A 20,473-nucleotide genomic window follows, 5' to 3' on the forward strand; every position below is an offset into this window, starting at 1 on the left:
GCCGGCGGGGCCGAGCGCCGGTGCTGCCGGGGAACCGGGGGCGCCGAGCGCCGTCCGGGCCAAGCGCCGGTGCTGCCGGGGGACCGGGGGCACCGAGCGCCGGCGGGGCCGAGCAATGGCGCTGCCGGGGGGCCGGCGGGGCTGAGCGCCGGCGTTGCCAGGGGACCGGGGGCGCCGAGCGCCGGCGGGGCTGAGCGCCGGCGCTGCCGGGGGCCCGGGGGCGCCGAGCGCCAGCGGGGCCGAGCAACGGCGCTGCCGGGGGGCCGGCGGGGCCGAGCGCTGGCGCTGCCGGGGGGCCGAGCGCCGGCACTGCCGGGGGGCCGGGGGGTACCGAGCGCCGGTGCTGCCGGGGGGCCGGCAGGGCAGAGCGCCGGCGCTGCCGGGGGACCAGGGGCCGGCGGGGCCGAGCGCCGGTGCTGCCGGGGGACTGGAGGCCGGCGGGGCAGAGCGCCGGCGCTGCCGGGGGACCGGGGGCACCGAGCGCCGGCGCTGCCGGGGGGCCGGCGGGGCCAAGCGCCGGCCGGCGCTGCCGGGGGGCCGGGGGCTGGCGGGGCAGAGCGCCGGTCGGCACTGCCGGGGGGCCGGCGGGGCCGAGCGCCAGCGCTGCCGGGGACCGGGAGCACCAAGAGCCGGCGGGGCCAGAGGGTGCTCGGCCGGGGGGTGCTGAGCGGGCCGGGGGATGCTCGGCCGGGGGTCCGGCGGGGCCAGGGGGTGCTCGGCCAGGGTCCGGGCCGGGGGGTGCTGAGTAGGCCGGGGGGCCGGCGTGGCTGGGGGGTGCTGAGCGGGCCGGGGGATGCTCGGCTGGGGGTCCGGGGGCCAGCGGGGCCAGGGGGTGCTGAGTAGGCCGGGGGGCCGGCGTGGCTGGGGGGTGCTGAGCGGGCCGGGGGATGCTCGGCTGGGGGTCTGGGGGCCAGCGGGGCCAGGGGGTGCTCGGCCGGGGATCCGGGGGCCGGGCCAGGGGGCCGGCAGGGCTGGGGGGTGCTGAGCGGGCCGGGGGATGCTCGGCCGGGGGTCTGGGGGCCGGTGGGGCCAGGGGGTGGTCGGCCAGGGGCCGGCCCAGGCTGGAAACTCTGGTGGGGGGCCAGCCTGGGCCGCTCCTTCTCCCCCCACACCCACCCCCCTTACCTGCTTCAGGCTTCCCGCGAATCAAATGTTCGCGGGAAGCAGGGGAGGGGGCGGAGTTGGGGCGGGGACTTTGGGGAAGAGGCGGAGTTGGGGCGTGGGCGGGGCTGGGGGTGGGGCTGGGGTCCGCTGGAGTGTCCTCCTTTTGGAGGCTCGAAATATGGTAACCCTAATAAAGGGAAAGAAAAAGAAGATGCGGGGGCTGGAGCACATGACTTATGAGGAGCGGCTGAGGGAACTGGGATTATTTAGTCTGCAGAAGAGAAGAATGAGGGGGGATTTGATAGCCACTTTCAACTACCTGAAAGGGGGTTCCAAAGAGGATGGATCTAGACTGTTCTCAGTGGTACCAGATGACAGAACAAGTAGTAATGGTCTCAAGTTGCAGAGGGGAAGGTTTAGGTTGGATATTAGAAAAAACTTTTTCACTAGGAGGGTGGTGAAGCACTGGAATGGGTTACCTAGGGAGGTGGTGGAATCTCCTTCCTTAGAGGTTTTTAAGGCCCGGCTTGACAAAGCCCTGACTGGGATGATTTAGTTGGTGTTGGTCCTGCTTTGAGCAGGGGGTTGGACTAGATGTCCTCCTGAGGTCCCTTCCAACCCTGATATTCTATGATTCTAAGAATTGTAGCACTTGTTTAAGAAAAAAAAGCAGTTTGCTACTCCAGCTGGTCCTGTTTGAGAAAGTGAATTTTTTTCATTTTGTTTTTTTTAACCAAACATAATTGTTGCTTTTTGAGTGGCTCTATTAGCAGCCTAATATGTATTAGCCTTGCAATGGTGGGTTCATGGCAGCTTATGACCCAGGAGCTCAGTGGAACACCTCAGCATATACACTTGTGGCCCTCACATTTCATCTGCCACACTGAGGCTTATTTGTCCAGCATGGCAAATTCCATTGAATGACACCGAGTTCCTCCTTGCCTGCAGGACTAATGGAAGTTTAAAGCTACTAGATACTAAAGCCACAGATACTAGCAAGAGATGTGTGGTCCCTTTAACAATGTTTTTGCTCTTACCTTTGAAGAACACGATCTTGTGGTCATTGGTTCTCTCATACACCGCGTCCACACTGTCCATATTGAGAGGGAGACCCCGCCAGAAACGGTGGATCTGAGCTGGCTGGAGGGAGACCAAGTGTTTATTGCGAGTCAGTCTCCAGAAGTACTTGCCTAGATGAATACAGATTGGACATTAATGAATCATGCCATAACACCCCTTTGCTAGGAGGAAAAAGCTGTGGGTGGAGTCAGGGGATAGTAGAAAACAAAGTACATAAGGTGGGAACTATGAAACTATTTGCTTTCTTTTATTCCCCATCCCTTGGATGGCTCCCATATCCCTGACACTGAGTCATAAGGAGAAATCCACTTCCAGACTCTGCGTTACAGTCACCATCCTTCTGTCCGATAAATGAATCTTTTACTGTTAAGAGCATCCGCCTGCTGGGGGGAGACAGGAGATATTTCCTCTCCTTCCCTCCAGGGCTGAATATGCTGCCTCAGCATCAGTACCAGTATCATTACTACCCAGCAACTGAGCACCTGAGACCAAAGAGTACTAAGGCAGCTAAAACCAGGCTAGATCAGACCACTGACTAGCCCAACAAGTGATAGTTTCTGAAGAGACAGAAGTATCTGGAGCTTTTCCCTCTCCCCACACCGCCGATTGCTTTAGCAAAAAAAGTGACTACTACTGTATGTTGCTCTGCCATGACTCTGACCTCCAAGTGTTCGAATATTTTGCATATCCCTCTGCAACCAACCCATATTGTGTACTAGGAAGAGGCGATCTGAAATCCGGTAGCTTTTATAAAGGGGTAGGAGTGGAGGAGTGAGAAGAATAAAGAAAAAATACAGAGGAAGAAAGGAAGAGCAGAAAAGGAGGCACCACTGACGTATATTGTGCACCATTCTAAGGTGTATTGAGAAGGTGGCCTCCTTCTCACCCGAAATGTTATAATGAGACAAATTCTCTGCTGCTGTAAAAGGGCACAGCTCCAGCGACCTCAAGGAAAGGGGTTGGGACGGCTTTTGTGGCCTGCATCATGCGGGAGGTCAGACTAGATGATCATAATGGTCCCTTCTGACCTTAAAGTCTATGAGTCTATGAAGCTGCAGCTAGGAACTGGGGCTCAGCAAGAAATCACATTGATCTTCCCTTCCCATCACAACCAATGTTTGCTGGGGGAGAAACATGTTTAAGGCTGGGATATTCAAAGGTGTATCAGGCAGTTAGGTTATCAAATCCCATTCAATGGGAGTTGGGTATCTAATTCCCTTAGGCACATTTGGAACTCTCCACCTGAATTTCTGTGGTTTTGCAGCACATTCCATGAATGCACGTTCCTCTGGGATCTCTATAGCGTGAGTTCTGAGCTGGAGGAAGCAGGCTGATTACCTACCCTATCTCCCCTCAGTCTCCTCTCTAGTACCCCCATTCCCAAGAAGCTATTGTCGTGAGTTTATGCATATTCCTTTCGGCAAAGCAGGGAAATGAGCAACAGGTCCAAGATGTTTCTTTAGATTTGTATTCAAGACATTCAACGACATTTCTACAGAGCTGGCAGACTGTGACACCAACTTTCAAAATTTTATGGAAATTGGATCTTAGCCTAATAATGCAGGAGGCAAAACTCCAACACTTAAACATCTGCAGCGTGGGGATTTTTTTTATTACAATTATAAGGATTTATGTCACATACTTATTCTTCTGCTGCATTTTGCCTATTTGCTCTATATGACTGAAATCTATGTCTGAATAATACATTCAACTGTTAGGAATGGCAGTAATTACAAATTCTTTTAAGATCATTACAAATCTAGTATTCAAACTGTCTGGCTGTTGTATACTTATGGAAACACATGTAATGAAATAAAGATGTTCTTTGCATCTCTAATTAGGCTTGCACTGGAAAATGCCAGATTTTCACCGTTTTCAGAAGAAATACAGTTGGCATAATTGCTTTGTTAATAGGAATGTATCTAAAGTTAAAAGCGCTCAGTGCTAATTTGACATAACTGGAGAAACCCCACCACTTTGTATTATTTAGCAGCTCTCCTTCCCTACTGATGGGCTCAGCAGGTGCGCGGCTGCAAGAAGCCAGTTTTCAATCTGAATTCGAAGTCAGGAATAAGCTGATTTCCAAGAGCCCGTCGGGAGCAGCAGAAACATAGCAATTTAGGTAGCAGTGAATGCAATGGCTCCCGTTTGCCCACGAAGCTCATGTTATCACCTCACCGTGGCCTGGTCTGCCTGCAGAAGTGCCGCACTTACTCTGACTATCCCCAGGCCATCCTGGGCAAGAACTGTAATTAGCGTACAGAGTGAAATGGTACATTTATGGTGAGAGAGCCTGATGTAAGACCAGCCCAAGCTTGGCAGATTGAAATGGAAGCATGAAAACCAAGGTTAAGATGGGCCTTCCTGACCTCCCCCCAATTCACAGAGATCATGGTAAGTTCCCGTTCATGTGGGCGGAGGCATTTTGCTTTTTCTGATGCTTGGTGGTTTAGATTCCAGCTGTGAAATGCTCTCAGCACGCTGGATGCCTCTGGCAACATTGCTGTACACATTATATAAGTGGGCCAAAGTTTAAAACTTGGGTTGCCTAAAGTGAGGGTCCTAAATCAAAGTGGTCTGATTTTCAGAAGTCCTGAAACTCTGCAATTCCATGAAAGTCCACAGGAACTCTGGGTAACTGACGATGCACTCTGTATTTGAACTGCACAGAACCCTGCCACCTATGCGGAGTTACTTCAGGTTTCACATTACTGTTTGGTGGCATTCTGTATGCGGTTCTGACACGTTATTGCCTCAGAATTGGGAACTGCCCAACAAGAGGTGATAATTAATTACCCCAGTCCAATGGATAGCTTTGGAGCCAGATCGTGAGCTAAGGTAAATTGAAGTCAACAGAGTTATGCCAGTTTACCCCAGATCTGCCTATTGACATCACTGAAGCTATGGAGATTTACACCAGCTGAGGACCTGGCTAATTGATGCCAATGGAGCTATACAGATTTCTACCAGCCAAGGATCTGGCCCTTTAAATCTGCCCTTGCTTCACCAGAAGAAACACACACACGTGACAAATATATGCCAGAAATAAACCATGAGGAGAATTTCTCTCTTGGTTTTTCGTTCTAGTTCTCCTCTCCTAACTCCCTTTCTTCCTTGCAGCCTCTTTGGAGCCAGCAGCTCTGTGCAGGCGTGAGAAAGAAAAAGACATCTGCAGAGCGAGTGCCTCGCGGTGTGAACATCATCTTCTGCTTTGTGCTGCCTCAGCGGCCCAGGCAGCTTCAAATGCTTTTGTTCATTCCCTCTTTGGATGCCCTCCCTCCTTCCATCTGGTAGTGACATGTTTCAATGGAGATGCCGTAAACTCTCCTGGTTTCTGTTTATCATCTCATCTTAGTGAGGAGATGCCTTTCTCCCCCCCTAGGAGATCAGTTGAGTCAGTTCTGGACAATGCATCACAGTGGCCTCAGTCGGGGACCTTTCCACCTCAAAGGCAAAGAAACCCCAAGGAAACCAGGCAGAGAAGGACTCTGTACAGCTGAGGAGGCACTGACAGGATTCTCTTAAGACAGCCTGTCCCCCCTGGAGATACACTGTCAGCAACTGTTCAGTAAACATGAACCAGATGGTACTGTAATTTTGTGCATGTGTTGTCGTCTTTGGATGATGGTGCATTCACAGCATGTGGAACCAGGAACGTGAAGTGTGGGCGGAAAGGGAAGTTGAAGGCATTCAGGACATAAGTCAAAGTGATCTGTGGCTGTTCTCTCAATCCTCAGATGGACCCAGATTTGTACTTTGATACTGCAAATGCCAATTTCAGTTTGTCACTTTGAAATCCTGGAGTGTCTGGTTGAACAGCTCAAATAGTGGCATAGCAGACATTGATGATATCCTGTCTCTAACAGTGGCCACTGAGAGCTGGTTCAGAGCAAAGTGTAAAACCCCCATAATGAGCAGTTATGCAAAAACATGACTGGGGGCAGGATGAACGGGGGAGGAAATGGAAGTTTCTTCTGAGCTCCAGGCAGTCAGTGATTGGCTGGTGTCCTGAGGGCCTTACCACCCAATTAGTGTAACTGCAGATGTTCTTACAGTTTACATACATTCCTAATCATTCATTAGAGTCCTATTCAATTCTTTGCCTCTTTAGCTTCTAGCAGCAGTGAATTCCATAGTTTAATTATGTGTCAGTTTAAATTGATTGTCTCTTAATTCCACCGGATTTCCCCTGCGTTGTTGGGTAAGCAGAAGTGCCTGATTTACCATTCAGTATTGTGTACCTCTACCACGACCCTCATTCACCTCCTCTCTAAAACAAGCAGGCCTCATTTAGGCTTTGTCTACACTACGCAGCTTTTAGCGACACAGCAGGCAGTGTAAATGCTGCTTGTCAACACTTTTGCGGACAAAATACTTCCGCCCTCTCTGAGCGGGGTTTGCGTTGTCGACAGGAGAGCGCTCCTGCCAACGAGCCGTTTACGCGGCCACTTGCCGTGGCAAAACCTTTGTCTTTCGGGTAGGGGAGGGAGGCTTTTTTAAGCACCTGTGAACGACAAAAGCTTTGTCATTCAATTGGCAGTGTAGACAAAGCCAGTCACTCTCCCCCCATCTGGAAGTCTCTACATGTTTCATCGTCACCAATGCCCAGCATATCCCCAGGCCTTTTTATACTGCTCCAGCGGGACCTGAAGGTGGGTGTAGATAGAGGGCCTTAAAGTTCTAAGAGCCCTTCATGCTGCCCCAACGGTCTAAAGTGGCCTCAGTGTGAATGAGAATCAAGCCCTGGCAGGAAGCTCTGGACCAAACCCAATACTACTGGATGTGAACCTAGTGCTGCAACCAATACCCTTACTCCATGCCCCAGACGTCTTGGCAAAGCCATCCCTCTGCTGGAGACCAGGTTGGAAGAGAAGAGTAGACTGAACGGTTGCACGAACGGAGCCCAGCTGCATAACGCCGAGCTAGGTGCAGCTTCGGCTTGGCAAAGGTCACCTAAGCCGTTACGCGGAAAGCAGCTGCTTACCTTTGAAGAAGAAAGCCTCGCCTCTGATCTGAGCCACAGCGTCAAAGTGAGTGTTGCACCTGTTGGGCATATCTCTTCTGAGCCTGCAGAAAGACAGCACTCATGTGAGCGGCAGCCCCGCTCCAGCTCCCCAGGACCAGGCACTGCTCCTCCAGGCAAGCAGCAATTCCCCTCCCACTCACTGCGCTAGCTCGTCTGGCTGAAGACAATTCCCCAGTGCACACAGAAACTGGGATCTGCAGCCCCGGGCCATCGAGATGGAGGGGTTCAATGGGACATGGCTGTAACTAGGAATGATGCAGAAGGTCACAGAGGCCCAACGTTTGGCGGGTCCCTGCTCCCACCCCCAAATCAGCCCTGCTGTGAACCCAGCCTTGTGCACAGGGGATTTTCCAAGGCAGAGGCTCTGCAAAGCTTCTCTGGACAAACGGCAGCTTTAAGACAGTTTTCTCATCAAAACGAATCCATGGCAGACACAACCCCCCCTTTTCTACGTGAGACCATCACCAAGAGCCAAGGAGATGGGGAGTTAGATTCTGCTCTCTGTAGCACTTCTGGAAAGCCAGAGGACCTCCAGTGCAGGCAAAGCTATTACTCCAGCTTCACTGGGGTGCGTCTGACAGCCCACCTGGGCCCCCTGCTGAACATACTTGCTGAACAAAAAGCACACAGGCTGACAAGAGTGACTTCAACATACAGGAACTCTGGACGTAGACTCTGAGCTGCTGGGGGTCACAGCCGCACCATGAGGCAGTAACAGAAACCAAACAAAGGGGGTCAGGGGCCGGATGGTGAATGCCCAGATAGTGACTAGCCTGGCTGAGATCCTGTTTTAACAAGGTGTGTGGTGGGGCCATGGGGAGTATGAAGAATGTAAAGAGTAACGAAGCCCTTGTACAATGATTGATAGAGAGCAAAGAAAGGATTTGTGAACCGTATACAGATCAGCTGCTCTTCATGGCAGGGAAGCATGAATCTAATTTGCCTTTAGAAGAACTTCATATCGGACTGCCGGCACCATCCTTCTCAACTTCTCCCTATGTAATACACCAGCCACATGTCTGAGCCCAATCAAGACTTCACCTTGGTATCTGAGCACCCTTCGGCTCCATAAAACAGACTTCACATTAGTGATACAGTGCTGTGTGGCCAAGGGGAAGAGCCAGCTCCCTTCGTTCAAAGCATCACAGCAACAAACATAACTGATACAATTGTGCCACTAGAAGCGTAACAAATCTTTGGGTTTCTGACAACACCGTTACGAGCTAAACAAAACACCTGCCCCAGAGGAGTTGGGATTAGAACCCTTGACCTTCAGCTCCAAAAACATAGACCTCTACCACTTGACCTGAAGGAAAATTCCCTTTGCTAGTAGTAGTAGGTCCCTTATCCTTTCTGTGGTTCAGTCACTAGAGGATGGCACGCACGCATGCACACAAAACATTACATGGGATTTGCTTTAAATGCCAAGAGGGAAGGAATCTGTGAGCCCATTACGATGACAGCTTTGCAGAGGGCATCTAACTAAACATGACCAATACAGCACCAAGCCCACCCACACTGTGAGGAGGATGAAATCTCCTAGCATGAACCTCCTAGAGCTTTCAGACTTTTCACCCTACCTTTCGGGGGCTTTATGAGGAAAAGCCCATTGCACGATTCTGACACTGATGAGTAAATTGATGGAATTATCCCATTGCAGGGCACATCCTAAATAAAGCATTTTCCTCACATCCCCACAGACTGACAGCCCTACCAACATTCAGGAAACTCTCCATAGAAAGGCCGTTCCCAGGAAAGCCTCTTGCTCATCCTCATGGGGAAAGAAAAGAATATCCTTGCGTGCTTCCAATGATCACCCTGCTTCTAAGGAACAAAGCAGAATTCTAAAGACAGCACTTCAGTTATCCAAGGGACCCTCCAAATATAACTAAGCCCCTGAGGCCATGCTGGGTTGTATCAGCTGCATAATCGTAATTCATGAATTCTGAGTGGATTTTACCAGCAGAGAGAAGGCTTCTGTGCCCCTGATATGCTGCCCAGAGCTGTCTTGCCTCATAGATTTATCTACTCCTCTGCCGATTCATTATTCAAGAGACACTTGTCAAAATTAAAATCCTGTTTTAGATCCTCAGCTGGTATAAACTCAGCGTATCCCCATGGAAGTCAATGCTGATTTACGCCAGTTGAGCATCTGGGCCCATATATTTTAAAAACAACCTCTACCTGAGGTCCTAGCAACATCTGCAATCGTTAAAATTAAAGAATTTCAAAAGTGTAATTGACTTTTCACCCTGACACTATTTCGATTACGGCTCTGCTCTTCCCCCAACTTAAGAGTGTGAAACTAGACTTGTCAATTTCATACTCTTTCCAGTGAGTTTGCTGCCAACATTGAAGAGAAAGGTTTCATACATAAAATAAACGGTTTCATTTAATTAAAAACGTCATGAAGATATTTTGACGCATAGTAGACCAAATTCGCCTCTTGTTTGAAACACACACAATGAAGCCTGGATTTTCACTAGTCACTAGCGATTTTGGGTCCCCAATTTGAGAAAATGTAAAGGACCCCAGTTCTCAGATGGTGGGTGCTCAGCACTTTCTGAAAATCCAAAATGAAATATAAGCTTTGGCCCAAATCCAAAAGGGTAACTTACATTAAATCAATGGATGTTAGGGGCCGAATTACCTTTGGGGATCTGGGCCTTTGCCAATTAGCCAGCTCTTTAAATAAAAATACCACACACACGCAAGCATAAGTGAGGGTTTGGATACTATGTATACCAAGGAAGAATGATATTCATCTTGTCCTTTTTCCTTAATAAGTAGCACTTTTCCCTTTCTACAAAATCCTCCAGCACACCCTGAATTCCTTATTTATGTTCCAGTCCTGAATTAACATCTCATTAAGCTTCTTACCCACACTGGTTTTATCCCTGGGCCACTTTTAACTCTTCTGGACCCACATTACACAGAGATTGGTAGTAACAAAGAATGCAAACAGGACACCAGTGGCCAGAATGAGCTGGACCTCAGTGGTTCCCAGGCTGGAAGAATTAGCACCTTCTGGGGAAAGCACCGCACACGATTCTTCAAAGGTTCTTGCGAGGAGCCTCTGCGCTTCACACATCTACCCCGAGCAAGCAAACAAGGGTGTTCTGGAGCTGGACTCAGAATCGACACTCAAAAATCTAGTGGGTCCCCATGAGAGCGAGGCCTGTTATGTAGAAATTGCTCCTTTGGTTCCCTTCCCCTTCCCAATCTGAAAATCCCCAACCCCATGGTTGGTAACTAGCCATGATTTGGGCGGGGAGGGGACATGTATTGGAGTCACCCCTCTGCCCACTTCTTCTGGCTTTAACTCCCTGCTGCAACCACAGCTGAAGGGAAGTATCCACCCCATGGTCTGAGAAGACCCCATGCTTCAGGAGACTCTTCACAAGGACATTGGTGGCAATGCTGCTTACTGCACAGTGGAGCGGTTCTCTGGCAGCTCTGGCAGAACAGGGTGGTCGTCAGTTTTGGTTACTTCAGGTTTGGCTGTTGGGGACACAGAATCCCTGACTCCTAGGAATAAAGACAAGGAAGCATTAGAGGGCACACCACCCCCAACAGCCAGACAGTGCATCCTGGAGAAGAGCTGTCTCTGCGAGCCATTGCTGATGAAGTGAAGCGTAAACCCACTCATGGGGGCATGAACTAACCATACAGCTGCCAGATTCTGACTTTGTCTTCGTAAGGCAGGTCATACTTCAGGGGATCCCCCACCGGTCCCTGGTAATAGGGTCTCATGATAGACTCTAAGGCAGAGATGTGGGTCAAGCCGATGGCGTGGCCAAACTCATGGACTGCCACGGCAAACAGGTCCATCCCATGGGCATCTGAAAATAAAGTCATCATCAACATCAAAATAACACTGCATGCTCATCACACTTTGGGCGGTGGTGGGCATTCAGGCGTCTACTTCAACATGCACATGTGTGTCAGTGTGAGGGACTGAGGTCGAATGGTTGGAGCCGGAGACTAAGAGTCTATGGGAGATCAGCGGGCAGCTCCCTGGAAGAGGCAGTCTCTGATCAGACGGCCCTCAGTGGCCTACACATTTACAGACAGGAAGTGCTTTCGCTACAGCATTGGGCCAAAGTACCTGCGTTTAATTCCAACAGTGAGCGGATGGGGATATCTGCCAGCACTGCACTATCTGCCAGAGCAGGTGTCACTGCCAGCTGGATATCCCCACCCGCTGTACTGTTGGCCTCGGCATTGCACCTAGCGTAGCACGGCCCTGAAGCTCTGGGGCCCCTGCATAGATAAGGCCAATTTAAGGATTTTGTTCAGTATTGGAACAGGGACACTGGAGGGCCCCAGAGACACAGAGTCACAGGCTCCACACAGGTTGCCTGTATTAGCAGCTGTACAGCAGTGGAGTCAGACATGACGTGGCTGTTCTGGATCAGGTTCTGCGCCCTGTGGCTAATGCGGGCAGCAGATAGTCCTGCCTGACTAGCTGTCTTGAAATCTCAGCCGTTTGCCCAGTCCCCCTTACGAAAAAGCACTAAAGGGTTCTACAGTAACTGCCACACCACCGCAGCTTATCTGGGGTCTCAAGTGGTGTGGCCCAGTGGATTGGGAGGATGTCAGTGTATGTGTCCACAGGGCTGCCTTTATGACTCAGTCTGAGCATGGGCAGGGCAAGAGGAAAAGGCCGGTGAACAAACTGTTTGGAGTAAAGGGCTTGGTGCAAAAAAGTGTGCAAGGGGAAGAGGACGGGGCAGCTTGTGGTAAGGCAGCTTTTGTGAGGAGGTTTGAAACTCAGGTTGTCCATAGAAACATTAGCTGCAGGAGATGCAGCATTGAAAGGTAGCCGGGTCCTTTCTCCTGGGGGTTCTGGTTTTTGAACGTGGGGACAGAGAGGAGCAAGGTGGGAGAGAGAAATCAGATTAACCAAACCAAAAAAGAAAGAGAGAGAGAGAGAGAGAAAATATTAGTCAATTTCAAGGAGGAAGATTAGGTCTAAATGAAATTATTAAGCCCAGGCAGCAGAAACCACTGGGACATCAGCAGGAGAGGTGGCATGACGAGAAAATTAGCAGCTGGTGACATTCTGTCAAATTCTGTCAAAATCCAACTAAGATGGAGCTTGTGGGATCCCTGGCCTGCAGCCCCGGCCTGCACAGCTTTGTTTTCAAAGGCTCTCCACTTACTGAAACTGGGCTGCTGGCTTGAAAGGCTGAAACTGCATTTTAAGTGGAACTTCTTATTGCCTTAAGGTAAATGCCTTAATTTGGTGGAGCTGGCGGTCCTTTGCCCTGACTTCCTAAGGGACGAGAGTATCCTTTGTTTCTAAGCCATGGCTGGCGTTGCTCTGTCTTCTCTTACTGGGAGAAGGAGAGCTGGTTATTGGCCATTGAGAACAGCAGCCTTCAGCCCAACCTGGCTCTGCACCACCAGCTCCATCCCCCAAATAGTGGGGAGCGGTGGGGAGCTGATTGCCCTATAGTCGGGGGGATTAGGGAAGAATCCTTGGGACCTGAACTCTTCTATCGGGGGTGTGGCAAAGCTGCAGTCAGTGAGGGATCAAGGATCTCATTCCCCACCGCCATGCATTTCGTGCCTTCCTTGACACCTGTGCACAGTAGGTGGAAAAGCATCCTTCTGACCTGGTAGCATTTTATGCCCACTTTGCACAAGTGCACATTGACGACAATAAGTAGAGGAGATTCAAGTCCCTGGTCATTTAGTGGGGCCAGGAGGGGAAGAGCAGGCGTGAACCTGAAGGCAAAGTCTGTCTGGGAGAGCAGGACTGGAAGGTAGAGGGGGGAAGTGAGTGGGCAAGAGCTATTTTTCAGTGGGCTCCTATTTACTTCTCATTCTTCCACAGTGTAGGAGTGTTGCTGATGGGCTTTGCAAGCAGATCCCTACAGATCTCACTGGGTAGAAGCTAGGGTGACCAGACAGCAAGTGGGGGGTAATAAGCGCCTATATAAGACAAAGCCCCAAATAGTGGGACTGTCCCTATAAAATCGGGACATCTGGTCACCCTAGTGGAAGCAGGGGTTGAATTGCAGCTGTGGAGGAAGAACACATGTGCTTTCCTCTTAGCTGGTCTCTGCATGCCAGCCCTGGTGCCAGAGAATTCACAGCTTTGCCACTGAAGTCTCTACAGAGCAGGGTTGAGGAGTCCTGTGAACTCAAAGGGAGCCCAACCAACCGCATCACTTACTAGTTCAGAGACCCCATGGCAGGGAGCAGCAGGATGGGGCGAGACAGGGATTGTGGGAGTGGCAGATGAGAACTCTGGGTTATTTAGGTGTGGCAAGTGAGGGATTATGAGGAGAAATGGGAATACTACCACAGTTTCCTACCTGACTTGGACCCCTGGATGGGCAAACAAGTTACTGGCCTTTGGGGACATAAGGGAGCAAACAGAGGTCTCTGGGGCCCCGAGGGATGTGCACGGGACTCCAAAACCCAAAGAATGCCCATAACAGAGACATAAATATTTACAAAGGGAGAGTCTGGGAGTCCATGAGTTCTGCTCCAACTCTCTTACTCTGACGTACCTGATGATCGGAAGGTCCAATATTCGTCATCGTCAAAATGAGTGTCTCCTGCGGTATGATGGTCTCCGGGGAAGAAAGCATGTGCTACTGTTCCCCCAGGCCCGTCAAAGGGATACCCGTCATTGTGGTCTGCTTTGGAGAAGTCTATCTGTATGTCAGCGTTGTTACCCGCCACCTCGTGGAAATTCAACGGGGTGATGTCACTCCAGACCTTCAGGGCATAGTACATGAGGGCGCGGACCGTGTCATGGCCCAGGTGGGATTCTTTGGGGAAGGTGCGGACTCTGGGATAGAAAAGAGAAACCAAGGATCTGAAAATAACAATCAGTATCAGAGGCTGTCCAGCTCTTTTATTCTGCCGATCGCTTCATGATCCTCTCCAGGACTCATCCTCCTCTCAGTTCCCAAATCCTCAGTCTATTCTGCATACCACCAGAAAGGGCTCTGTAGATGACTGGAGGTCCATGGACCATAGCTTGGCAATCACTGACATACACAATACTCTATTGTTGGTTCTCCCACCTCTGCCCTCCACTAGGTGGAATGTCAGACCCGGGAAACTTTGTGTGAATTTGTGTCGGCCCCCCGCACCACTCCCTACCCCCTAGTAGATACATCCTATGGAAAATACAAGAATGAACACTACTCCGCAAGGGGTGGTGTTTCACAGCTAGCCCTCAGTAGAGCTGATCAAACTCAACATTTCGGTTCTGCAGAACATTTCAAAATTTCCTTTCATTCCAAAGCAGAATGAAAGTGGAAATTCTGAAATTTCCTGCAAAACCAAAATAAAAAATAAGCAGAATACAATCAATTTAACAAAATATAAAATCTGAAATGATGACGTTGAAACGAAACGCTTTGATCTTATTGAAACAAGATATCTTGATTTTAATCTACAATGATACTTTGCGCAAAAGTTTCATCGAACCAGTACTGTCCAGTACTGTCCAAGGGAAAATCATTCTGCTGGAAATGTTTTGACACGTTCTGCCCTCCAATAATAATGGTGATTTTATCTCTACCAGCACACCGACCAAGGCACCCAGGGAGCTGCCCAAACAATTAAAGCAGTCAGGGCAAGAAAGAAAAACAAACATTTAATATTCATAAACTCGTAGATTTTCCAAGCCAGAAGGGATCATCACGATCCTCTAGCATGAGCTCTTGTATAAACACAGGTCAAAGAACTGCATCCACTATTAAACCATTGCACAGTATAAACACAGGGGTAAGATTAAAATTCACCTCTAACAAAGATCCTGCCGGGATGGGTATGGTATACACTCATGAATAGAAGAGATGATGTGTTTTCAGCCTGTTGCTAATAGAAGGAAGAGGCTGCCAGGGACAGCTACCTAGGGAAAGCAGGTTCCAGACCCTAGGGGCTGGGACAGTGAATAATTGATCAGTCACCAATTTACAGTACGGTGGTGGAACCATGTAAAACTGGCGAGACTGTGTGAATTCCAGCTATTCCTTCGTCCAGTTAGGAAGGGGCATGGGGGTTTTCTTTTCTGCAGCAGTTAGAAAAGTTAGTCCCCTCTCACTTTCAATGGGAGTTGAATAAATAACTACGTGCAGGCACACACGTTATTAGAGATTAAAATGCCACATCTGGTCACCCTAGCCCCAAGAACCTTACACATGCCCCAAGAACCTTACACATACCCCAATCCTGCAAGCTACTCCATGGAAATCAATGGGAAAGTTAATGACAGTCATGGCCCTAAAGAACTTAAAGTCTAAAAGACGAGATGGGTAACATTTTCATAAATGCCTATATGCCTTAGGAGCCTAAGTATCATTTTCAAAAGCACCTAAGCCACTTAGGCCTTTTTGAAAAAAATTACCTGACGAACAGTGGGAGGAGAAACTGAGGCAGAGTGCAGTGAAGTGACTTGTTCATGGCCACACAGCGGGTTAGTGGCAGAACTTGAACCCAGGTCTCCTGACTCCCAGTCCAGTGCCCCTCTTCACTAAACCACACGGCCCCTTTAATTATTAGGGTTAGTGATTCATTAACAATATGATTTTCTTCATGAACTAGTAGGGATTCCTTGCGGAATGACAGTTTTATTATCCACTGCTACTTTGACAGCCGGGCAATCTTATGGTTTCCTTGGCTACTGCTGTCCTACAAAAAAAATATTGTGTATTGTGGGGGATGAGGGGAATGAAAAGGGACCTTACAGACATGTGCCATTACATTCCAATTTAAAACAAACAAGTCAGGGAATAGGTTTGCCTGCTCTAAACATGCTGTATTTTATTAGGATTCTTGCCGGTAACAGCCTCTTGACAGTCCTTCAAGCTGAAAGCTACCACACAGAAATGCCTTGTGATGTGTGACAGTAACGTAAGCGTACAGGGCAGGAGAGAAGCGATGCTAAATACAAATGGGATACTATATCTGGGGACATGAGAAGCAAACTAAAATTTTAACCGAATGGAACAACAGCTGGGACAAATATCATTCCAACTCTGGGAGCCTAGTGGTCATACAGTATAGCCAGTGAGAAGTCATTGCAAACTCTTACACTATTTCACTTTGGGCAATGCAGGTAAATCCCTTATCTTCTGGACCCACAGGCTCCGGAACTAGGAGATTATCCATTTGTACTCAACTCTAAGGATCCAATTAAAAAATGCATTTGCAGTGACTTAATTAATTCCGAATGGGCTCTGTATTGTAAATATTTATCCCTTCATTCAGCTGATGGTTTGCTTTCCCGCTCGTTATCCATTTGCAAGGCTTTCTTCCACTGTCACAATCACCACAAGATCTGAGTTCGCCTCCTGCCTTACAACTATTTAGCATCCTAATGCGCATGTCAGGCAACTCCCATCATACCTATTCACCTGGGGGCTACGTTAGGGAAACTGCCAGGACCTCCACTGAAGAATTACAACCTCTAGCGGACGTATCTGTACCAGCAAAAAAACCAAACCCATGTAGACACAACTATGCGAACAAAAGAGTGCTTCCGTTGGCATTGCTAAAGTCATTCGGGGAGACGGTATAGCCATGCTGGCAGAAGAGCTCTCTCTGCCAGCTTATGCAGGATCTCCACTAGGGGGCACTGCTGGCACAGCTTCACCACCCCAGGCTAGGCAGTGTAGACAAGCTCTTACAGTCATGGTCATCTGCATTTATTCACTAGTTGTTGATTCAACTGAATAACTATGAATAGGCTCTGAGCTATCTCCAACCCTTCTTAGAGATGGGTAATGGGGCGGGGGAGAGATTAGAGATAATGATCCAAGGACGATGTAAGATGAGGAAGCTAGATTGGTGAAGTCATTGCAGAGGGGCTGTAGCTGCTTCCATCTGCAGCCCACATGCCTCCAGGATGACAAGGTACGTGCACCGACAGGGACAGGAGGGTTGTTCAACTCCCAGTGACCAAGATTTTCGGAAGCGACCAGGGGTTTGGGGATGCCTCACTTGAGACACACGAAAGGGCCTGATTTTCAGAGGTTGGGTACTCAGCACTGTGGCACAATCAGGCTTCTTTAGGGTGTGTCAAGTTGGGCGCCCCAAATCACTAGTCACTTTTAAAGGCCTTGGCTATGCTGCGTTTCTCACCTCTCTGACGATACTGCCAGTTCCTACCAATTTGCTATGGTGGCAGCCAGTGCGCTGCAGACACGTCCACTTGGAGCCAGCCTGACACGACTAACTCATTTCACAAGGGTCACCAGACAGTCCTCTCAGTCTAAAGACTGCCAAGGGCTAGTAGCATGGACAAGAATTGAACCAGCGACCTACAGCTGAAGAGCGCCACAGCCCGTTACAAATCACCACAGCCAGTCCGTCCCTTAGTCAGTCTGTCTCTGAGTCAGTTAATAAACAGATCCAAATGTGACTGACACATTTCTGCCTGAGCTCAGGAGGTGTCCATTCTAATCATTATTTTGGTGTCTGGGTTCTTTTTTTCATGTGAAGGCGAAAGGGAAAGAATATTAGTGCAATATGAAAAATCAATTCTGGTTTAATGAAACACTCCTTCATGTTGGGCAACTCCAAAGCTAGAGAGAAATAAATTCAATGTTGATAATCACCAAACATAACAGACTATGGATTGCCTGATAAACAAGCATTGATTCGGGGGGGTTGGTTTGTTTTTTGTAAATTGAGAATGTCTATGCTCATAGTCTAAGACTAGAAAATGACTCTTTCCCAGCTGCTCAGAGGTCATGCTCGGTAGCGCGTACAATGCCCCAGTAGTTCTGGATCTTAGCAATAGCAGCACAACAAGCCACATTCATTCCACTGTGTTCTACCTGGTCGTTGGCTGGGCGATCTGCGTACAGAGAAGTAAACACAACATATTTCACAACAGTGCTGCAAACTACTGCTATCAATATTTTGTGCTTCCATAGCACTTTTCAACCAAGGATCTCACAGCCCTTCACAAAGGTTAGTGATTTCAGCCTCGCACCATCCCTGGGTCACTTTTGTTATTTTGTTTTTAATACAAATAGATGACCAGAAGGCATCCTCCGGCTCCAGAATGAGCAGCAGCACGGGAGATAACTTATTCTAGGGAAAAGATGCTGGTAAAATAAAATGTCACTGCCTGTTTCCCAGGCAAGCCATCCTGGATTCATTCTGAGAAAGGAGGAGCTGTGCTGGATGAAACCAAGAGAGATTTGGGTTTGTACTTGAACTACAGCTCTTTACAAACCTTGTCCCAGCATTCACTTACTGCTATCTCACAGAGCAGACAAGCATGCCACAGAAGCTTGTCTTTCTCCTTGTAAGTTATAGCACCTGCAGCAGAAGTGCCATCCACGTGAGGCACTTACTCTCTGCTCCACGGGGTTCATACAGTGCAGCGACAGGCTGTGCAGGTGCTACCCGTGGCGTGTGATGTCTATAAAGCACTGCAGCCTTGGAGAACTGACTCCAGCTTGCTGGCATCTGCCTCACCTTTCTATTTGGTACTACAGAGCAGCTGGCTTACGCATCTGCACGTCCCTTGGAGAGTGCCACACTGCTGCTACAGCGAAATCTGCAGCTGTTCAGCGCTTGCTCCAAACTCGGCCAACAAAGCCAGGAGGAGAAAACACGGAAGACTCAGGAGAGCAAGTAGCACATTAATGGACTGTGCTGCTGGGCTTGTAGCGGCTTCCTTCAATTGTGCCTCTGGCCCTGATGCCTCGAACACCATGGCCCAGCAAAGAGGAGATTTTGAATTAAGTGCATTAAAGGAGACCAGCACGTTTAGAGAGAAAAGAAGAGAGGGAACAACTGCTATTGATGAAGACGTGAGCGGGTGGGCAGGTGTGTGAGAGAGACAGTGGGGGCGGGGCTTATTCCTGGCAGACTCCGCCTTGTTTACTTCCAGTGCCTGCTTCTCTTTCTTTTACTGCTGCATCAAACTGCTAACGAACCTGCCGGGCCAGCCCTGCTCCGGGTTCCAGTCTCTCTCACACTTGTTCTATTTCCCATTGGATGATGTTGCTTCCCTCCTCCCCATCTCCTGCCCCATTCTCTTCCTTCCCCTTTATGTCCTGCTTCCTGGGCAATTCTATGATGTTTTAGGTTGCCCCCTGTTTCTGGAATAGCCTCTTCATGCAATGGGCTTCCTCTCTCTCCTCCTTTCACACCTCTCCCGGAAAGTCATTTCTCTCAGCTAGCTTTCCACCCCTCAGCTCTGTTTGGTGCATGCAAGTCACCAGTTATATGCCTAAATGGCCATCTGCACGTGCAACTGGGTGAGGCCTGTGCAGACTATGCACCCTGGTGTGTGCATTCAATTGCATGCAAAGAATACTGAACTATTGGGTCTCCACATGTCCCAGACTTAACGATCATTGGCTAGCAGCAACTGGGGCAGACACCGTTAGAGGTGAAAGGTCATGGCGATATCTTGAAGATGAGAATCCTATTTCATTTCTAATTTTAAGAGTGAACAGTCCGTTCCCCCAGCCCTCTCCCCTAAATAACATGCTGCGGGCTATTCCCAAATCCCGGTAAAACTGTCTCTTTTCATACATTTAGCACGGATTAGACAGGCTGTTCCCCACAGCTTAGCCCTTGCCCCTGTGCAGAGCACCACGGAGCAACTTGAAGGCTGGGGGCTTTGATTATTTCCACCAGTTCAATCATCTCTCAGAAGAAGAAGCCCACAAGCGCCGCCTCTTTCAGCTTCTGTTTGAACAGAAAGTGATCCGAGCCTAACCCAGCCCTTCCGAAGATGTTTCATTAGGCACAGACTCTGGGGTCCCACGGGGGCTCTTTGCCTTTTTTTCACTGTGATGTGACCCCTGCTTTCCTATAGATGTCATAGCTCTGGTCAGAGGCATCCTGATTGCAACGCTTTGATGATGCAGAGCCTGGGACTTCTCCTTAAGTAAAGATCGGATGAGTTCAGCGTAGGGGTGACATTTTGGCTACTGTGGGCTAAAGCCTGGTAAATTTATAGATCTGGGCTTTGACGGCTTTTCTTTGCTGCCAGGTGCCCTGTATTTAAAGAGGAAGAAGCAACAGCCAGTGTGTTTCTGGGTGATTATTGCTCTCCTTGGGTGTCCCCCTGGAATAGGAAGCCAAAGCTGAGCAGAATCACAGAAATGCAGGGCTGGAAGGGACCTCAAGAGGCCATCAAGCCCAGCCCCCTGCGCTAAGGCAGGACCAAGCAAAATTAGACCACCCCTGACTGGTGTTTGTCCAACCTGTTCTTAAAAATCTCCAGTGATGCAGATTCAACAACCCTATTCCAGATGTTAACTA

The 20,473-nt window shown here is 49.4% G+C and overlaps 1 protein-coding gene across 1 annotated transcript in view; it reads right to left on the reverse strand.

Annotated features, from left to right (window-relative positions):
* Positions 1–20,473, reverse strand: part of MMP17 (matrix metallopeptidase 17) — a 117,190-nt gene that overhangs the window by 9,573 nt on the left and 87,144 nt on the right. Inside the window, exons 4-8 of the mRNA XM_054007025.1 lie at positions 13,735–14,018; positions 10,876–11,052; positions 10,639–10,738; positions 7,169–7,251; positions 2,142–2,294 (exon numbers count right to left, since the gene is read on the reverse strand). Coding sequence (XP_053863000.1) covers positions 2,142–2,294; positions 7,169–7,251; positions 10,639–10,738; positions 10,876–11,052; positions 13,735–14,018 — 797 coding nt within the window. The remainder of the gene's footprint in view (positions 1–2,141; positions 2,295–7,168; positions 7,252–10,638; positions 10,739–10,875; positions 11,053–13,734; positions 14,019–20,473) is intronic.

This window comes from Malaclemys terrapin, chromosome 16 (assembly GCF_027887155.1).
Source record: "Malaclemys terrapin pileata isolate rMalTer1 chromosome 16, rMalTer1.hap1, whole genome shotgun sequence".
NCBI lineage: Eukaryota > Metazoa > Chordata > Testudines > Emydidae > Malaclemys > Malaclemys terrapin.